At 45.3% G+C, this 22,210-nt stretch overlaps 1 protein-coding gene across 12 annotated transcripts in view; it reads right to left on the reverse strand.

Annotated features, from left to right (window-relative positions):
- Window positions 1-22,210, reverse strand: part of git2a (G protein-coupled receptor kinase interacting ArfGAP 2a) — a 146,071-nt gene that overhangs the window by 23,690 nt on the left and 100,171 nt on the right. For 8 of the 12 annotated variants that reach the window (XM_072480289.1, XM_072480968.1, XM_072480799.1 and 5 more), the window contains 3 exons: window positions 22,057-22,139; window positions 20,463-20,651; window positions 14,566-14,697 (listed from right to left, as the gene is read on the reverse strand). In XM_072480289.1, coding sequence (XP_072336390.1) covers window positions 14,566-14,697; window positions 20,463-20,651; window positions 22,057-22,139 — 404 coding nt within the window. The remainder of the gene's footprint in view (window positions 1-14,565; window positions 14,698-20,462; window positions 20,652-22,056; window positions 22,140-22,210) is intronic. The other 4 variants (XM_072481503.1, XM_072480630.1, XM_072480548.1 and 1 more) reach the window with 2 other exon arrangements.

Here is a 22,210-nt window from a genome sequence, read left to right on the forward strand (position 1 = left end):
TCCACAGATTCACCATCCTGTGGCTGAAGAAATTCCTCCTCATCTCTGTTTTAAGGATCATCCCTTTTGTCTGAGATGGTGTCCTCTGGTTCTAGTTTTTCCTACAAGTGGAAACATTCTCTCCACGTCCACTCTGTCCAGGCTTCGCACTAACTTGTAAGTTTCAATAAGATTCCCTCTCATCCTTCTAAACTCCAATGAGTACGGACCCAGAGTCCTTAAACGTTCCTCATACGACAAGTTCTTCATTCCAGGGATCATTCTTATGAACCTCCTCTGGATCCTTTCCAAGGCCAGCACATCCTTCCTTAGATATGGGGCCCAAAACTGCTCACAATACTCCAAATGGGGTCTGACCAGAGCCTCATACAGCCTCAGAAGCACATCCCTGGTCTTGTATTCTAGCCCTCTTGACATGAATGCTAACATTGCATTTGCCTTCTTAACTGCCGACTGAACCTGCATGTTAACCTTAAGAGAATCGCGAACAAGGACGCGAAAGTCTCTTTGTGTTTCTGATTTCCGAAGCATTTCCCCTTTTAGAAAATAATCTATGCCTAAATTCTGCCACAATTCTGCAACTCATCCGCTTCATTCTGTATCACAACGTCTTCACCTTCGACAACAAGTTCTTCATCCAGACACACGGAACAGCCATGGGGACCAAATTCGCACCTCAATATGGCAACATCTTCATGCACAAGTTTGAAGAAGACCTCCTCACAGGACCTTCAACTGATGTTATACACCAGATACATCAATGACATCTTTTTCCTTTGGACCCACGATGAAGAATCACTGAAATGACATCAGTAAGTTCCATCCCACCATCAGACTCACCTTGGACTACTCTCCAGAATCGTTTGCATTCTTGGACACACTCATCTCCAACAATGACGGTCTCCTCAGCACTTCTCTTTACTGCAAGCCCACGGATAACCTCATGATGCTCCACTTCTCCAGCTTCCACCCTAAACACATTGAAGAAGCCATCCCCTATGGACAGCCCTCCGTATACACAGGATCTGCTCAGGCGAGGAGGAGCGTAACAGACATCTACAGACGCTGAAAGATGCCCTCGTACGAATGGGATATGGCGCTCGACTTATCGATCAACAGTTCCCATGCGCCACAGCAAAAAACCCCACCGACCTCCTCATAAGATAAACACGGGACACAGCCGACAGAGTACCCTTCGTCGTCCAGTACTTCCCCGGAGCGGAGGAACTACAACATCTTCTTCGCAGCCTTCAACACGTCATTGATGAAGATGAACATCTTGCCAAGGTCATCACCGCACCCCCACTACTTGCCTTCAAACAACCGCGCAACCTCAAGCAAACCATTGCTTGCAGCAAACTACCCAGCCTTCAGATCAGCGAGCACGACACCACACAACCCTGCCATGGCAATCTCTGCAAGACGTGCCAGATCATCGACATGGGTACCACCATTACACGTGAGAACACCACCCACCAGTTACGTGGTTATATACTCGTGCAACTCGGCCAACATTGTCTACCTCATACACTGCAGGAAAGGATGTCCCAAAGAAAGTGTGGTACATTGGCGAGACCATGCAGAAGCTGCGACAACGGATGAATGGACATCGCGCGACAATCGCCAGGCAGGAATGTTCCCTCCCAGTCGGGGAACACTTTAGCAGTCAAGGGCATTCAGCCTTTGATCTTCGGGTAAGCGTTCTCCATGGCGGCCTTCAGGACACGAGATAATCGCCGAGCAGAAAGTTATAGCCAAGTTCCGCACACGAGTATATAATAATAATAATAATAATAATAATAATAATAATAATAATAATAATAATAATCGCTTATTGTCACAAGTAGGCTTCAATGAAGTTACTGTGAAAAGCCCCTAGTCACCACATTCCGGCGCCTGTTCAGGGAGGTGGGTACTGCACGAATTGAACCCGCGCTGCTGCGTTGTTCTGCATTACAAGCCAGCTATTTAGCCCACTGTGCTACGGCCTCAACCGGGACCTTGGATTCATGTCGCATTACATTCACCCCCCACCATCTGTCCTGGGCTTGCAAAATCCTAAAACTGTCCTGGCTTGAGACAATTCACATCTCTTTAACCTGGGGTTACCCCCCTCTCCAGTTGCTCCGTTTGGACCGGTAAAGAGTTAATTATCTGCAAAGACTCTCATTCAAAGTATCGTATTGCATCTTTGACTTTGTCTATATATAATATATATATATATATATGTTCCTGGAACCCACCTCTTCATTCACCCAAGGAAGGAACAGTGCTCCGAAAGCTAGTGATTCGAAACAAGCCTGTTGGACTTTAATCTGGTGTTGTAAGACGTCTTACTGTGCTCACTCCAGTCCAACGCCGGCATGTCCACATCTTTACTAAGGAAGATGATGCTACTTAGGCCAGGGAGAGAGAGGAGGTAACTGGTACACTTGAGGAATTTACAATTGAGAAGGTGGTGTTAGAAAGGCTATCTTTACCAGGACCAGGTGAGATGTATCTAAGGATACAGAGGGAGGAGTGGAAATTGCAATGGCACTGGTGATAATCTTTCAGTCTTCCTTGGGCACCGCAGTGCTACTGGAGGACTGGAGAATTGCAAATGTTACACTCTTGTTCAAATAGGGGGTGCAAGGATAAAGCCAGTAACTACAGACCAGTCAGTTTGACTTCAGTGATAGGTAATTATAGTTTGGGGCAAAAAAGGGATGGGTAGGACAGGTATTCCATTCGGGGCTGGATGCGAAGAACAGAGAGGTTGCAATACTGGTGGGGAAGCGGGTGTCGTTTGAGGCCAAGAATATTGTAGTGGATAATGGGGGTCGATACGTGATGGTGAGCGGTAGGTTGCAGGGGGTGTGGGTGGTACTGGTTAAACGTAGGGTGTTTCTGGAGCGTAGCAGGGACAGGGAGGGCTGGCGCTGCCGAATTTGTGCGGCTACTATTGGGCAGCCAACGTGGCGATGATCCGTAAGTGGGTAATGGAGGGAGAGGGGGCGGCATGGAAGAGGTTGGAGATGGCATCCTGCAGGGGCACGAGCCTGAGGGCGTTGGTGACGGCACCGCTGCCGCTCTCGCCGACAAGGTACACCACGAGTCCGGTGGTGGCGGCAACGTTGAAGATCTGGGGGCAGTGGAGACGGCATAGGGGCGAGATGGGAGCCTCGGCTTGGTCCCCGATTAGGGAGAACCATCGGTTCGTCCCGGGAAGGATGGATGGGGGGTTTCGGAGCTGGCATCGGGCAGGGATCAGAAGAATGGGGGACCTGTTTATAAGATGGGATGTTTGCGAGCCTAGGGGCGCTGGAGGAGAAGTTTGGGTTACCCCCGGGAAACACGTTCAGGTATATGCAAGTGAGGGCGTTTGTGAGGCAGCAGGTGAGGGAATTCCCGTTGCTCCCGGCACAGAGGATTCAGGACAGGGTGATTTTGGGTGTATGGGTCAGAGAGGGCAAAGTTTTGGCGATCTATCAAGAGATGAAAGAAGAGGAGGTTTCAGTAGAGGAGCTAAAGGGCAAGTGGGAGGAGGAGCTTGGGGAGGAGATTGATGAGGGTCTGTGGGCTGATGCCCTGAGTAGGGTTAATTCTTCCTCCTCTTGCGCCATGCTCAGCCTAATACAATTCAAGGTTGTTCACAGAGCGCATATGACAGGGACGAGGATGAGTAGGTTCTTTGGGGTGGAGGACAGATGTGGGAGGTGCTCGGGGAGTCCGGCAAATCACATCCACATGTTCTGGTCGTGCCCAACACTGGAATGGTTTTGGAGGGGTCTTGCGAGGACTATGTCCAAGGTAAAAAATTGTGTTGGCAAAATTTGAATAAACATATTTTTTTAAAATTAAAAAATAGTTTGGGGCAAAATCAATAGCATCTTCGACAAATGCAGGATAATTAAGGAAAGCCAGCATGGATTCAGTCAGGGAAAATCATGTTTAACTAACTTGCCGTTTTTTGGAGGTGGTAACAGAGAAGGTTGATAAGGTCAATGTTGTTGATGTGATGCATATATAGGTTTCCAAAAGGCATTTGATGTAGTGCACACAACATACTTTTGAGCAAAATTCTAGTTCATGGAATAAAAGAGAAGGGTATTAGATAAGAAATTGGCTGAGTGATAAGAAACAGTAGCGATAAATTGTTGTTTGTGGAGGAAGGTCTGTGATGACCTTCCCCAGCGTTCAGTGCTGTGACCCTTATGCTTCCTGCTATATATTAATGGCCAAGACTGTGTGCAGGGCATGTTTTTTAAAAATTTGAAGATGATACAACGATAGGAAGAGTTATAGGAAGAGTTATCACCAGTGACGAGGATAGTCCTGAACTTAAAATGACAGACATATTGGTGGATTGGGCAGGCAATTGGCAGATTAAGTTCAATGCAGAGAAGTGTGAAGTGGTTCATTCTGGCAGGAAGAATTATGGAGCTACAATATAAAATAAAGGGACACATTCTAAAGGAACAAAGGGACCTTAGTGTAGACATACATATGTCATTGCAGGCGTCAGAGCATGTTGAGGGAGCAGTTAATAAAGCATATAGTATCCTAGGTGTTATTAACAGGGGCATTGAGTACAAGAGTGAGGAGGCAATGTGGAACATTTCTACAAGACACTAGTTGGTCCCTATCTGGAGTGCTGTGTCCAGTTCAGGGCGTGAGGAAGGTTGTGAAGGCATTAGAGTACAGGGGAGATTCACAAGAATAATTCCAGGGATAAATAACTATAGTTATGAGCATAGTTTGGAGAGATTCAGTCTGTTTTCCTTGGAGAAAAGGCTCAAGGTGAATTGAGATATTCAAGACCCTGAGGAGTATGGACAGGTTAAATAATGAGAAACTGTTCCCTCTCGAGTACTAGTGCTCAGATTGAAAATAATTGGCAAAAGGTGCAGGAGTGATGTGAGGAGGATGGTTGGAATCTGGAACGAACTTCAAGAGGTGATGGAGGCAGGCTCGATCGAGGTATTCAAAAGGGCATTGGATTACTAGCTGAAAAGAAAGAATGTGCAAGGTTACAGGGATAAAGCAGGGGAGTGGGATTAAGTAAAATGCTTTTTCAGAGAGCCAGTGCAGACTCGATGGGCTGAATGGCCCCCTTCTGCACAGTAAAGATTTTGTGATAACCATCAATTGAATCAGAACAATATTTTCCTACATCTCTTGCTTGTCAATTTTACGTGTCCACCCCCCCTCCACACCCCTGCTGAATGCATGACTAACTCTTTATTGACGTACACTTGGAGACTATGAATTGCCTTATCGTATTTCAGCCAAACAAGCATCCTGAAGATAGTAGATAAACAGTTTGCAGTTGTGTCAATGTAAGCATGTTATTGCCTAAGAGTTCTAGGAACAAAATATATCACAAATAAAAACTGCATCAAAATTAATTTGTCTGAATGTTGCTTAATATTTGTGCTAAATTTGAATTCACTAAAATAAACTTTTCTCCACTTTTCCCTTTAGACATCCACTATTCTCAAGCCAAACAGATGGGTAGGTGACTTCTACGGTCTTGGCCTTCACTCATATCTGAACAGCCTGGCCAAGACACCAGGACCAGACCATAGAAAGGGCTGTGGACATGAAAGACTTCCACTACTTTATGGATGACCAGGAATGAGCAATATTTTGAATATTTTAAATATCAAGGAAGATTTAAAAAAGGGGCTGCTTTTTATGGAGTAACAACATTTTATTGATTAAAGCAACATTAATTTTCACACTCCAATCTAATTGAAAAGTTGAACTCTATCAGAATATCTCAATTTTTGTGAAGTGAAAAGTCTACAACTGGCATGGGGAAATGCAAAATCAGGAGCAAAGAAAATAAACGAAAAGCCCATATTTCAACTTCGCAATCCCTATACCTAATACTTGGTAAACAGACAGGGTTTAAGTTTTTTTTTAAACAAGAGGGTGTCAAAAAAAGGTGTACTGATTCTGACCTGCTGAACGGTTTTCCATTAATTTTTGCAATTGATTTTGAAGATCATTACCTTGTTCACCCAAACCCAATCTTTAGCCTCAACAGAGAGAACCGAGCAGACAGCTGAAGGCTTCCACACAAGCATGTATCATCCAAGAAAAAGAATTTGACTTGGTACAGGCTACATTGAGGTTGATTAATTCTCACTCCATGAGTCAGGCTGCTAGATTTTATTTGGCATCTCTCTCGAAAGGCAAAACTAATCACTAGCAGGTTAAACAGTTCTTCGGGTTTGGAATTAAAAAATGTTTCCGGCACAGGATATATGTAAGCAGTGCATTAAATAACCAATCCAAAAGCATCCATGTTCTAAGGAATTATTGAGGATCCCAACAGTTGGAAAATGTTAGGAGGGACATTTATGATTGGTAAGAGTTATACACATTGTAAAATGTATTGAAATAGATCTAACCATTGAAATTTGCATTACTTTACATGAAGACTTTATTTCTTCCCCCCCATAAAAATATGAAATTGTTCGATCAGTCCTGCAACACTTCACCCACATAGCTATTCTTTATGTGCAAATATGGATAAAGTGTAGGAATCTGCTTGTCATAGGAGCATTGATACTTTTCTCATCTGACATCCACAGGTGAACTATCCAGCAGGAATACTGAACTTTGGTTGACAATGTCCCCTTACCCTAACTCAGTGGGCATAAAGTAAGGCGAAGCACTCCCAATGTTGTCATGGTTGAGATGAGACAACGTAACATGGATAGGGAATCCAACCTGGGATCTTCCAATTCCTTTTGGTTCAATACCACACTAGAAAATCTATTTACGCACTAAGGGAAGTGAACTCTTTTAAATTAAAACAAGTGGCAGGTTTAGTTTCTAGGAAGTCACAAAACGATTGTATGGCAGAGGTTACTCCCATAACAAAATAATGTGTCCATTTTGGCGTCTCATTTTTGATTTTGAAGAGTTGGACACATGCGCCCCTGGTGTACAGGCAATACCAAAACGCTAAAGGCATACTCTATGACAATGTGATTCATGGGGGAAATAAATTACTTTGATCAATAATAATCAACACCAAAGGTGTTCAATTCCTCTTCTGAAGTGGGCATGGCTCCAAAGGCATTGCAACTGATGCACGATCAACTGAACAAAGATTAGAATTGGATAGAACTGAGGTTTTATTGCTAAGATGTGTGGCCTCCCACAGCAGCTGGCAAAATGGCTGCTGAATGGAGGACACGCATATTTATACTTTGCCTACTGGGCGGAGCCAGCAGGCAGGGACTACCGGCGAACCTGTAGTACAGGTCCTACCTTACATCACCTAATATAGGTGCAACAGTTGTTTCCCACAGCCACTAAACACAAACTGGCCATTTTTAACTTCGACAGTGGACATAAGTGCTCAAGGACAAAAAACAAAGAAATGTACAGCACAGGAACAAGCCCTTCGGCCCTCCAAGCCTGCACCGACCATGCTGCCCTCCTAAACTAAAATCTTTTACACTTCCCGGGTCTGTGTCCCTCTATTCCCATCCTATTCATGTATTTGTCAAGATGCCCCTTAAATGTCACTATCGTCCCTGCTTCCACCACCTCCTCCGGCAGCGAGTTCCAGGCACCCATTACCGTGTAAAAAGACCTGCCTCGTACATCTCCTCTAAATTTTGCCTCTCGCATCTCAAACCTATGCCCCCTAGTAATTGACCCCTCTACCCTGGGAAAAAGCCTCTGACTATCCACTCTGTCCATGCCCCTCATACTTTTCTAGACCTCTATCAGTCACCCCTCAACCTCTGTCGTTCCAGTGAGAACAAACAGAGTTTATTCAATCGCTCCTCATAGCTAATGCCCTCCATACCAGGCAACATCCTGGTAAATCTCTTCTGCACCCTCTCTAAAGCCTCCACATCCTTCTGGTAGAGTGACGACCAGAATTGAACACTATACTCCAAGTGTGGCCTAACTAAGGTCCTATACAACTGCAACGTGACTTGCCAATTCTTATACTCAATGCCCCGGTCAATGAAGGCAAGCATGCCGTATGCCTTCTTGACTACCTTCTCCACCTGTGTTGCCCCTTTCAGTGACCTGTGGACCTGTACACCTAGATCTCTTTGAATTTCAATACTCTTGAGGGTTCTACCATTCACTGTATATTCCCTACCTGCATTAGACCTTCCAAAATGCATGCCCTCAAATTTGTCCAGATTAAACTCCATCTGCCATCTCGCCGCCCAAGTCTCCAAACAATCTAAATCTTTCTGTATGCTCTGACAGTCCTCATCGCTATCCGCAATTCCACCAACCTTTGTGTCATCTGCAAACTTACTAATCAGACCAGTTACATTTTCCGCCAAATCATTTATATATACTACAAACAGCAAAGGTCCCAGCACTGATCCCTGTGGAACACCACTGGTCACAGCCCTCCAATTAGAAAAGCACCCTTCCATTGCTACTCTCTGCCTTCTATGACCTGGCCAGTTCTGTATCCATCTTGGCAGCTCACCCCTGATCCCATGTGACTTCACCTTTTTTACCAGTTTACCATGAGGGACCTTGTCAAAGGCCTTACTGAAGTCCATATAGACAACATCCACTGCCCTACCTACATCTATCATCTTTGTGACCTCTTCAAAAAACTCTCTCAAGTTAGTGAGACATGACTTCCCCTTCACAAAACCATGCTGCCACTCGCTAATAGGTCCATTTGCTTCCAAATGGGAGTAGATCCATCTGGAAGAATTCGCTCCTGTAATTTCCCTACCACTGACGTAAGGCTCACCGGCCTGTAGTTCCCTGAATTATCCTTGCTATCCTTCTTAAATAAAGGAACAACATTGGCTATTCTCCAGTCCTCTGGGACATCACCTGAAGACAGTGAGGATCCAGATTTCTGTCAAGGCCTCAGCAATTTCCTCTCTAGCCTTCTTCTGTATTCTGGGGTAGATCCCATCAGGCCCTGGGGACTTATCTACCGTAATATTTTTCAAGATGCCCAACACCTTGGGCGGGATTCCCCACTCCCGCGCCGAAGTGGCCGCGCCGTCGTGAACGCCGTTGAGGTTCACGACGGCGCGAAACGGCCCCGGTCCCGACCGATTCAGGCCCTGACAATGGGCCAGGATCGGGGCCGCATCATCTACACGTGCCAGGCCTTGCAGCCCGCGTAAAAGCGGCGCCGCATAGATGACGCGGCCGGCGCCACATAACAGGCGTCATCCGCGCATGCGCGGGTTGGCCGGTGCCAACCCACGCATGCGTGGTTGCCGTCCTCTCTAAGTCCGCCCCGCAAGACGATGGCGGACGGATCTTGCGGGCCCGCGGAAGGAAGGAGGTCCTCCTTCAGAGAGGACAGCCCATCGATCGGTGGGCACCGATCGCGGGCCACCCCACATTTCAGGTAAAGCCCGGTGCAGGATCCCCCCCCCCCCCCAGCGTTCATGCACCGCCGCTCACGACTGCAGCGACCAGGTGTGGACGGCGCCGGGGGGGAACCCGCAATTTTGGCCTGGCCGCTCGGCCCATCCGGGCCTCAGAATAGCGGGGGTGCCGGAGAATTGCGGGAGGGTGTCGGACTGGCGTCCCCAGAAATTTTGGCAGCCCAGGCGATTCTCCCAACCGGCGTGGGAGTGGAGAATCGCGCCCCTTGTCTCTTTGGATCTCAATGTGACCCAGGTTATCTACACACCCTTCTCCAGACTCAGCATCCACCAATTCCTTCTCTTTGGTGAATGCTGATGCAAAGTATTCATTTAGTACCTCGCCCATTTCCTCTGGCTCCACACATAAATTCCCTTGCCTATCCTTCAGTGATGTGTCTATATTGTTTTGTATTGAATTTGTCTATATATGTGTTTCTGGAACATACCTCTTCATTCACCTGAGGAAGGAGCAGCGCTCCGAAAGCTAGTGACATCGAAACAAACCTGTTGGACTTTAACCTGGTGTCGTAAGACTTCGTACTATCCTTCAGTGGGCCAACCCTTTCCCTGGCTACCCTCTTGCTTTTTATGTACGTGTAGAAAGCCTTGGGACTTTCCTTAACCCTGTTTCCCAATGACTTTTCGGGACCCCTTCTAGCCCTCCTGACTCCTTGCTCAAGTTCCTTCCTTATATTCCACGCAGGCTTAGTCTGTTCCCAGCCTTCTACCCCTGACAAATGCCTCCTTTTTCTTTTTGACGAGGCCTACAATATCTCTCGTTATCCAAGGTTCCCGAAATTTGCCGTATTTATCTTTCTTCCGCACAGGAACATACCGGTCCTGAATTCCTTTCAACTGACATTTGAAAGCCTCCCATATGTCAGATGTTGATTTACCCTCAAACATCCGCCCCCAATCTAGGTTCTTGCGTTCCCACCTAATGTTGTTATAATTAGCCTTCCCCCAAAGAAGCACATTCACCCTAGGACCACTCTTATCCTTGTCCACCAGCACTTCAAAATTTACTGAGTTGTGGTCACTGTTCCCAAAATGCTCCCCAACTGAAACTTCTATCATCTGGCCGGGCTCATTCCCCAATACCAGGTCCAGTACAGCCCCTTCCCTAGTCGGACTATCTATATATTGTTTTAAGAAGCCCTCCTCGATGCTCCTTACAAACTCTGTTCGTCTAAGCCGATCTAACACTAAGTGAGTCCCAGTCAATATTGGGGAAGTTCAAGTCTCCCATCACAACAGCCCTGTTATTTTTACTCCTTTCCAAAATCTGTCTACCTATCTGCTCCTCTATCTCCCGCTGGCTGTTGGGAGGCCTGTAGTAAACCCCCAACATTGTGACTGCACCCTTCTGGTGACTGGAGAGTGGCGAATGTTGTTCCTCTGTTCAAGAAAGGGAATAGGAATGACCCCGGTAATTGTAGGCCGGTTAGTCTTACTTCAGTGGTCGGCAAGTTAATGGAAAAGGTCCTGAAGGATAGGATTTATGACCATTTGGAAAGATGCAGCTTAATCCGGGATAGTCAACAAGGATTCGTGAAGGGTAGGTCTTGCCTCACAAATTTGATTGAATTCTTTGAGGAGGTAACTAAGTGTGTAGATGAAGGTAGAGCAGTTGATGTCGTATACATGGATTTTAGTAAGGCGTTTGATAAGGTTCCCCATGGTTGGCTCATGAAGAAAGTAAGGAGGTGTGGGATAGAGGAAAATTTGGCCAATTGGATTAGTAACTGGCTATCACATAGAAGACAGAGGGTGGTGGTGGATGGAAAATTTTCAGACTGGAGACCAGTTACCAGCGGTGTACCACAGGATCAGTGCTGGGTCCTCTGTATTTTGTGATTTTTATCAATGACTTAGAGGAGGGGGCTGAAGGGTGGGTCAGTAAATTTGCTGATGACACCAAGATTGGTGGAGTAGTGGATGAGGTGGAGGGCTGTTGTAGGCTGCAAAGAGACATTGATAGGATGCAGAGCTGGGCTGAAAAATGACAGATGAAGTTTAACCCTGATAAGTGCGAGGGGATTCATTTTGGTAGAAAAAATTTGAATGCGGATTACAGGGTCAACGGCAGGGTTCTGAGGAATGTGGAGGAACAGAGAGATCTTGGGGTTCATGTCCACAGATCTCTGAAGGTTGCCACTCAAGTGGATAGAGCCGTGAAGAAGGCTTATAGTGTGTTGCGTTTATCAACAGGGGGCTTGAGTTTAAGAGCCACGGGGTTATGCTGCAACTATACATGACCATGGTGAGACCACATTTGGAGTATTGTGTGCAGTTCTGGTCACCTCATTATAGGAAGGATGTGGAAGAATTGGAAGGGGTGCAAAGGAGATTTACCAGGATGCTGACTGGTTTGCAGGACAGGTCTTATGAGGAAAGGTTGAGGGAGCTAGGGCTTTTCTCTTTGGAGCGGAGGAGGATGAGAGGCGACTTAATCGAGGTTTATAAGATAATGAGGGGGATGGATAGAGTGGACGTTCAGAGACTATTTCCTCGGGTGGATGTAGCTGTTACAAGGGGGCATAACTATAAGATTCAGCGTGGGAGATATAGGAGGGATGTCCGAGATAGGTTCTTTACTCGGAGAGTGGTTAGGGTGTGGAATGGACTGCCTGCTGTGATAGTGGAGTCGGACACTTTAGGAACTTTCAAGCGGTTATTGGATAGGCACATGGAGCACACCAGAATGACAGGGAGTGGGATAGCTTGATCTTGGTTTCGGACAATGCTCGGCACAACATCGAGGGCCGAAGGGCCTGTTCTGTGCTGTACTGTTCTATGTTCTTATTCCTGATCTCTACCCATATAGCCTCGCTGCCCTCTGAGGTGTCCTCCCGTAGTACAGCTGTGATATTCTCCCTAACCAGTAGCGCAACTCCGCCACCCCTTTTCCATCCCCCTCTATCCCACCTGAAACATCGAAATCCTGGAAATGTTTAGCTGCCAATCCTGTCCTTCCCTCAACCAGGTCTCTGTAATGGCAACAACATCATAGTTCCAAGTACTAATCCAAGCTCTAAGTTCATCTGCCTTACCCGTAATACTTCTTGCATTAAAACATATGCACTTCAGGCCACCAGACCCGCTTTGTTCAGCAACTTCTCCCTGTCTGCTCTGCCTCAAGAGCCATACTGGCACTATTCCCTCGTTCTCCCTCAATGCTCTCACCTTCTGACCTATTGCTCCCGTGCCCAACCCCCTGCCATACTAGTTTAAACCCTCCCGTGTGACACTAGCAAACCTCGCGGCCAGGATATTTATGCCTCTCCAGTTTAGATGCAACCCGTCCTTCTTATACAGGTCACACCTGCCCTGGAAGAGCTCCCAGTGGTCCAGATAACAGAAACCCTCCCTCGTAAACCAGCTGTTTAGCCACGTGTTTAGCTGCTCTATCTTCCTATTTCTAGCCTCACCGACATGTGGCACAGGGAGTAGTCCCGAGATTACAACCCTAGAGGTCCTGTCTTTTAACTTTCTGCCTAGCTCCCTGAAGTCCTGCTGCAGGACCTCATGCCCCTTCCTGCCTATGTCGTTAGTACCAATATGTACAACGACCCCTGCGTGTTTGCCCTCCCCCTTCAGGATGCCCACTACCCGTTCTGAGACATCCTGGACCCTGGCACCAGGGAGGCAACATACCATCTTGGAGTCTCTTTCACATCCACAGAAGCACCTATCTATGCCCCTGACTAAAGAATCCCCTAGGACTATTGTTCTTCTGCGCTTTGACCCTCCCTACTGAACATCAGAGCCAGCCGTGGTGCCACTACTCTGGCTGCTGCTGTTTTCCCCTGAAAGGCTATCCACCACCCCCCCCCCCCCCCCACCACAGTATCCAAAGGGGTATACCTATTCGAGAGGGGGGACAACCACAGGGGATTTCTGCACTGACTGCCTGTCCCTTCTGGTGGTCACCCATTTCTCTGCCTGCACCTTGGGTGTGACCACATTTATATAACTGCTATCTACGACGCTTTCCGCCACCTGCATGCTCCTAAGTGCATCCAACTGCCGCTCCAACCGAACCATGCGGTCTGCGAAGAGCTCTAGTTGGGTGCACTTTCTGCAGATGAAGCCATCCGGGACGCTGGAAGCCTCCCGGACCTGCCACATCTCTCGGTCAGAACACTGCACCCCTCTAATTGACATTGCGTTAATTAATTAGTAAATTAAATGTAAATTTAAAAAAAATAAATGTTACTGTTAACTATATGTTTCCTAGCACTAGATTTCTTCTATAAATGTAAAAGCTAAATAAAGTACTCTCCGATCTCTGGCTTAGATACTCCTCTAAATTCTAATTAAGTAATTATGTTTAATAATGTTTAATTTTTAAATTTAGTGTAGATTCCCAGCCAATCAGGTCACAGCTTTACTGTGATGTCACTTCAGCTTTCCCCCACGCAATTTGAAAAGGTAATAAAAATTAAAATAAAAAACACTTACCTTCCCAGGATGCTCTCTGGTTCTCTCCCTGCAGATTAACAGTTGCAGGCCAGAAGAAAGAGAACAAAACAGTAGGGAAAAAGCACCTTCTCCCACTCTGCACCGAATTACCTCACTGCACCAAATTACCAAGTTCCAATTCCCACTCTGGATGTGTCTCACTCCGGCTGTGTCTCCCTGACCTGCGCAAAGCTTCACAGCTAAATTCTACTCGGTCTTCATCTGATATTCAAATATAGACTCCTTCCAGCAGTGGTCACTAGATGCAATTAGGGGTGTAAAATCATGGTCTATTTTGTTTTTTTGCTTGCTCAGAGCCCTTCCGACCAATTTAACCGAGGCAAACAAAGGCAGCAAAGTCCAGAGGCCGCACTCTAGAACTTTCTTGTTTTATGGCTCGTTACATACTACGTACTGTGCTTATGAACTGAACCAGTGGAAAGCTAAAGCCAAAGGGGCTACCTTTTTATCCATTATAATGCAAATGACAGTTAACATTCTTACTGAATAGTCAACTCAATATGCAAATGAAATATGAATAAATTATTTTGTAATTTCTGGCCGTTGGTATGTTTGTGCGCATCATTTCTGTAGTCGCTACTATTTTATTTTCTTTCCACTAGGCTCATTACTTCATTCAACAAACCACAGTGACAATCATGCAGGGAAGAAGAGAAAAGATGGAGTGCCTGGGAGGCACAGACAGAGGTCAGAGTACCAGGTGGCAGGGTCAGGCTGCTGCTGCAGGGTCAGAGGCTGAAGGGAAGTTTTGTCGGCACGCAGAACCAAAGTACTGAAACAGCCGAGGCTGTGCCTGAATTTGCGCAGGCTCTCCCGTTCAATCTGTCTGCTGGAACGGAGGGAAAAATAAGGATCGGAAGCAGAAAGGGAAGAGAAAAGGGGAGAGAAAAAGAAAGAAGTGATTGCACAAATGAAATCAAACTACAAGTGGAATGAAATCAAAATGAAAGACTTCAAATGAAAACAGTGTGGACCAAAGCAAGTAGCAAAGTGCATACTAGTGTGACAATTCCAATATATCCAAATACATACTGCAAACTTAAGTGTAGATTCAGACCCACTTCCTTTCTATTTTTAAACTTTGTTTAAATATTTCTTAAATAGCATCAACAAACAAATGAGAATGGTGAACATAGACTTCTGAAAGAAGTTTAAAAAAAAGTTAATGATCAGTGTGAACACATTACTAACTGATCAATGACATGAAAACTTCATGGGACAGAACACATTTTGGAAGAAAGGATAGGATAGATGTTGAATACAGAGGGATTAGAGTGCTTGTTTAAGCATCTTTCCTTTTGTGCCAAAAATAAATATCACAACTAAAACTAATGATTTGTTCCAGTACCAACCCTAATTTCATTCCTTCTGGCTTTGGGCTCAGCAGGTCTTCCAAGTCAGTATTCTCTGGTACCATGAAGAGTTAATATTTTTTGATGACTTAGTGCATAAATGGCCTGGTGTGGAAATAAGCCACATAGACCAGGACAATCCTCAGTTTGAATGCTGGCTACACTGATCTTAGCTAGGTTGCGCTGTGTGAATAGTTAACCTCTGCATTCCTGGGTCAGAAAAACAAGAAAGAATAGCCAGTGGGCTTGCCTAATGGCTCAGCAAGATTATCTAATGACCAGATGAGTGAGTGTCCAGAAGGTCTCAGGTTTAACCCCGAAGTAAAGGAAGTCCCCCTTTCTGACAAGTATCCAGTGATCTCTGCTGGAGTATGTGAGCCTGTAGACAGCATCTAGCTTGGTTTTAGTGGCCAAACATCCCACTTTCACAATTGATATGCGAATAATGGTCATGTGGGCATGACTATAGAGGTCCGTGGAAGGAGGCATTACATTTAGAAAAGAAGCACGGTATCCACCCGCCTGTGCTAGAATTGCAAATGCCAACATCAGGCTTTCCACAATCAAATTGGTGTCAGGATTCATGTGATGCTTTTATTAAAAATATTGAAAAACCTAAGTGAACGTTTAAGGCCTGAGGTTCAAGACTTCACAAAGTTTGGAAGGAAAAACAATGCACAAAAATCCCCATTCATTTGGGCAAATCACTGGATGGCTGTCAATAAAAAGTCATCATAGTCCCAGATGACCACAGGCTGCTTTTCCCTTTGAGGGGGAGAGCTGACTGGTGGTGGTTTAACCTGAGGATCATCACGCTGCAGGAGACGGGCAAGGTTGAGAAGGCGGGGCCTTCATGAATAACCTCAGCTGGTATGGAATTGAACCCGCACTGTTGGCCTTGCTGTACATCACAAGCTACCTGTCCAGCCAACTCAGCTAAACCGGCCCCCAGCTGTCAGTACTGGTGGGCTCATTAACACTAATCAGCACCTCTAGCAAAGGAGGAGGAAGAAAATGGGAACAATTCATAAAACGCCCACTGTGTACTAAACTGGATGATTAAAAGAAGATGTGAGGCAGCACGGTGGCGCAGTGGTTAGCTCTGCTGTCTCACAGCGTCGAGGTCCCAGGCTCGATCCCGGCTCTGGGTCACTGTCCGTGTGGAGTTTGCACATTCACCCAATGTTTGCATGGGTTTCGCCCCCATAACCCAATGATGTGAAGGGTAGGTGGATTGGCCACGCTAAATTGCCCCTTAATTGGAAAAAATGAATTGGGTACTCTAAATTTATTTTAAAAAAAGATGTGATGGTAATGATGATGATGACGACAATAGCTCCTTAATAATACTGGAAGTTGCGAAAATAATAACCCTTTGTACTGTTTAGCGAGCTGTCAAATCACAAACCACATACAGTGGGATCACGGAGCTCAAACTTAGATATTGCATTCACACAAGCAAAATAACTTCTATTTTTCACAATTATATACACAATTATTATAAGAAGGAGGCTTATGTAAAGATGAGACATGAAGGTTCAGTAAGGGCGCTCAAGAGTTACAAGTTAGCTAGGAAGGACCCAAAGAGAGAGCTAAGAAGAGCCAGGAGGGGACATGAGAAGACTTTGGCAGGTGAAATGAAATGAAAATGGCTTATTGTCACAAGTAGGATTCAAATGAAGTTACTGTGAAAAGCCCCTAGTCGCCACATTCCGGCACCTGTTCGGGGAAGCTGTTACGGGAATTGAACCATGCTGCTGGCCTGCCTTGGTCTGCTTTCAAAGCCAGCGATTTAGCCCTGTGCTAAACAGCCCCTGATCAGGTAGGATCAAGGATAACCCTAAAGCTTTCTATAGATATGTCAGGAATAAAAGAATGACTACGGTACGAGTAGGGCCAGTCAAGGACAGTAGTGGGAAGTTGTGCTTGGAGTCTGAGGAGATAGGAGAGGTGCTAAATGAATATTTTTCGTCAGTGTTCACACAGGAAAAAGACAATGTTGTCGAGGAGAATACTGAGATTCAGGCTACTAGACTAGGAGGGCTTGAGGTTCATAAGGAGGAGGTGTTAACAATTCTGGAAAGGGTGAAAATAGATGAGTCCCCTGGGCCGGATGGGATATATCCTAGGATTCTTTGGGAAGCTAGGGAGGAGATTGCTGAGCCTTTGGTTTTGATCTTCAAGTCATCTTTGTCTACAGGAATAGTGCCAGAAGACTGGAGGATAGCAAATGTTGTCCCCTTGTTCAAGAAGGGGAGTAGAGACAACCCCGGTAACTATAGACCAATGAGCCTTACTTCTGTTGTGGGCAAAATCTTGGGAAGGTTTATAAGAGATAGGGTGTATAATCATCTGGAAAGGAATAATTTGATTAGACATAGTCAACACGGTTTCATGAAGGGTAGGTCGTGCCTCACAAACATTATTGAGTTCTTTGAGAAGGTGACCAAACAGGTGGATGAGGGTAAAGCAGTTGATGTGGTGTATATGGATTTCAGTAAAGCATTTGATAAGGTTCCCCACGGCAGGCTATTGCAGAAAATACGGAAGCATGGGATTCAGGGAGATTTAGCAGTTTGGATCAGAAATTGGCTAGCTGGAAGAAGACAAAGGGTGGTGGTTGATGGGAAGTGTTCAGACTGGAGTCCAGTTACTAGTGGTGCACCACAAGTATCTGTTTTGGGGCCACTGCTGTTTGTCATTTTTATAAATGACCTGGAGGAGGGCGTAGAAGGATGGGTGAGTAAATTTGCAGATGACACTAAAGTCGGTGGAGTTGTGGACAGTGAGGAAGAATGTTACAAGTTACAGAGGGACATAGATAAGCTGCAGCGCTGGGCTGAGAGGTGGCAAATGGAGTTTAATGCAGAAAAGTGTGAGGATTCATTTTGGAAGGAATAACAGGAAGACAGAGTACTGGGCTAATGGTAAGATTCTTGGCAGTGTGGATGAGCAGAGAGATCTCGGTGTCCATGTACATAGATCCCTGAAAGTTGCCACTCAGGTTGAGAGGGTTGTGAAGAAGGCGTACGGTGTGTTAGCTTTTATTGGTAGAGGGATTGAGTTTCGGAGCCATGAGATCATGTTGCAGCTGTACAAAACTCTGGTGCGGCCGCATTTGGAGTATTGCGTGCAATTCTGGTCACCGCATTATAGGAAGGATGTGGAAGCACTGGAAAGGGTGCAGAGATTTACCAGAATGTTGCCTGGTATGGAGGGAAGATCTTATGAGGAAAGGCTGAGGGACTTGAGGCTGTTTTCGTTAGAGAGAAGGTTGAGAGGTGACTTAATTGAGGCATACAAGATGATCAGAGGATTGGATAGGGTGGACAGCGAGAGCCTTTTTCCTCGGATGGTGATGTCTAGCACAAGGGGACATAGCTTTAAATTGAGGGGAGATAGATATAAGACAGACGTCAGAGGTAGGTTCTTTACTCAGAGAGTAGTAAGGGTGTGAAATGCCCTGCCTGCAACAGTAGTGGACTCGCCAACACCAAGGGTATTCAAATGGTCATTGGATAGACATATGGACGATAAGGGAATAGTGTAAATGGGCTTTAGAGTGGTTTCACAGGTCGGCACAACATCGAGGGCCGAAGGGCCTGTGCTGCGCTGTAATGTTCTATGTTGTATGAAAATGTGGCCGGTCTGATTAGCAAGTTTGCGGATGACACCAAGGTTGGTGGAGTGGCAGATAATGTTGAGGATCGTCAGAAGATACAGCAGGACGTAGATAGGTTGGAGACGTGGGCAGAGAAATGGCAACTGGAGTTTAATCCGGTGAGGTAATGCATTTTGGTCGGTCTAACAGAGGGGAAATATACCATAAATGGCAAAATTCTTCGGAATATAGAAAGTCAGAGAGATCTGGGATGCAGGTCCACAGATCTTTGAAGGTGGCAACAAGTGGACGAGATAGTCAAGAAAGCATACGGAATGCTTGCCTTCATTCGACGGGGCATCGAGTATAAAAACTGGCAAGTCATGCTACAGATGTATAGAACCTTGGTAAGGCCGCAATTGGAGTATTTGCGCACAATTCTGGTCATCACACTACCAGAAAGACGTGGAGGCTTTGGAGAGGGTGCAGAGGAGGTTTACCAGGATGTTGCCTGGTCTGGAGGTTGTTAGCTATGTGGAGCCGCTGAATAGACACGGGACTGTTTTCATTAGAAAGACGGAGGTTGAGGGGTGACCTGACAGAGGTCTACAGGATTGAGGGGCATGGATAGAGTGGATAGGCAGGCACTCGTTCCCAGGGTGGAAGGGTCAGTCACCAGGGGGCATAGGTTTAAGGTCTGTGGGGCAAAGTTTAGAGGAGATGTGCGAGGCAGATTTTTACGCAGAGGGTGGCGAGTGCCTGGAACGTGTTGCCAGGGGAGATTGCGGAAGCAGATACATTAACGGCATTCAAAAGGCATCTGGACAAACACATGGATAGGATGGGTATAGAGGGATATGGCACAAGGACGTGCTGAGGGTTTTTGGCAAAGGTTGGCACCATGACCAATACAGGCTTGGAGGGCTGAAGGGCTTGTGCTATATTGTTCCTGGTCTCTGTAATCTTGTGATATACAAAACAAAAACACAGGATGTCACAGAGGGAAAGACTCTGCTTTCGCTCGATTCAAATTCAGTGCTGACGAGCGGGACTAAAATCACATTTCTGTTGGTGGTGGTCATCACTGTCATCACCAACTCTCCCCACACCACCACCATGACCCCTCGTGTCTTATTACCCCATCTCCAACCTCTCTTTCCTTCCAATGTCCTTGAATGCATTGTTGCATCGGAAATCCTTGCCAACCTTTTCTGCGGCTCCATTTGAATCTCTGCAATTCAAATTTCTCCTTGGCATAGTAAATTCAGAGATAACATTCTCTGTGACTCTGGTGCATTTTCCATCCTTGACGTCTTAGCAGCCTTTGATATGGTTGACTACTACATACCTCGTTCTCCAACATCTCTGCAGTCCTGCTCAGTGGGACCTCCCTCATTTGGTTCCACACTTACCTATTTGATTGCAGTCAGAACACCTTGGGTATGACTCTTCCCACTCTAGTACCATTATATCCAGAGTTCTTGGGTGCATTGTTGATTATTTCCCCCCCTCCGCCTCCCTTTTTCATCATGTAGATATGGCATATCAGACATCCACATATGCCGTATGCATAACCTCAATTGCCACTTGTGCATTAGAAAATCCATACAAATTAAAAACAAAACATACAAAAAAAATCACCTGTCATGCTTGTTTTCCTGTGCAGCTCGCAGCAGCTCCTGAATATTTTTGGTGATTTGTTCCGTTTTCCGAATTACATCCTCTGTGCTTGGGAGTGTGGAATCTGGTTCTGTATCTGGATTGTCCAGCTCCAGTATAGGGTTCTCTTCATGCCTTCCTATGCTTTTTAGCTTACCCTTTCGGCAAGTGCTTACATTAGGCAAGAGGAAACAAAACAAGTAATTTATTTTAATTAAAACTGTGCTCTTACAGGTAGGAACTCAAATATTCTGATCATTCAATGTACAAATTATTCACAATACCCTCATTTACACTAATAGTGGCAGAATTGTTGGGTGATATGATAACACTTCTTTGTTTCAAAAGAAGAGTAATATTCCATTTATATCACGGATAGTATAATCCTGCTCCGACAGTGTCAAATATGTTTTCTATTACAACTCTCCATACTGGGCCCAGATCTTTAAGATGTCCATACCGGCCTCCTATGTTAAACCTTTATCCTTGCCAGCAATGCTGCTTTGTCTCCACCAGAAGCAGCAAAAAAGCACATTCTGAGAGGGTGTTTCCTATTCTAAGGACATGTACGTCAGCTCATTTATATTCCAGGCTCTCTCTAAAGATAATAGCTGCATTATATATGGAGTGGCAGCTCCTTGAAGTGCATATCCAGGCTGAAGATCATTCGGTTAGGTACTAATGATCTTTTCCATCTTTTAAAAATGGACTTTAATTCTGTCCAACATTATTAAAGGAAATAGCTTGCCCAAAAATATTGATTTGCCATTGTTGAAAATATATCCAGATGCAATAAAAGCACAGGGCAGACTTTATACTGTTTCTTCCTAATCTGGGAGGTGGCATGGTGATCGCTTGGGTTTCAATCAATACCACTCTAATTCTGAAGAGGCATACAAGAATAGTGATCATGGGATACCACTTTTTCAGATTCCCTCTCCTTTTCCTTGGGTTACAGCTGTGTCTTCAACTGCTGTTCTCAGATCACAACCTAGAATTTAATTCGCTGATAAATGCATGCAATTGATAGCCCATGGCACTGATACAGAATACCAAACTACAATCCTAAAGGTTTAAAAATAAATAAATGGAAATAGACAAAACAAGATAAATATGTGTTTACACCATTACTTCACACATTTGACAATTAATAGCTTAAGCCATTGTATATTATTATTTGTCATCCGAACTCCATTCTCATGTCACCTTCTGGATAGGATATATTCTGAATATATTCTATTCTTAAAAGTTATTAAATGGATACCGAGCCAAAGGATCTTGTGGCAAGTGCTATTAGTAGTTGAATAGACTTTCCCACTAGACTAAAAGGAGATATTTTAGATCACTGCAGAGATTCATATGGGATTCACACAAGTGCATTCATTACCCCCACCCCAATCACATCCCAATAAGTTGATCTTCTACTTAACTACCATTGCCAATAAATTAAAAAGGTTATTCGGGGTGAATTTCAAAGCAGTAACACATGGGGTTTGGATATTATTTCTAAGCCATTTTGAACTCTATAATCATGCAGACCCTCTCTATGCTTTATTGTGCTATATTTAATCCATACCCAGCCTCATCTGGCTCCAAATCGTTTGCTGCATTATCGTAGTCACTGTCCGGCATGCTGTTCTGTTTCTCAAGCTTTGATGCCTAAAGAAGTGAAAACAAATCCCAAGATACAAAAAGCATAGTAACTCCTCAAGTGTTCACATAGATTGACA

The sequence above is a fragment of the Scyliorhinus torazame genome, chromosome 1, assembly GCF_047496885.1.
Source record: "Scyliorhinus torazame isolate Kashiwa2021f chromosome 1, sScyTor2.1, whole genome shotgun sequence".
Classification (NCBI taxonomy): Eukaryota; Metazoa; Chordata; class Chondrichthyes; order Carcharhiniformes; family Scyliorhinidae; genus Scyliorhinus; species Scyliorhinus torazame.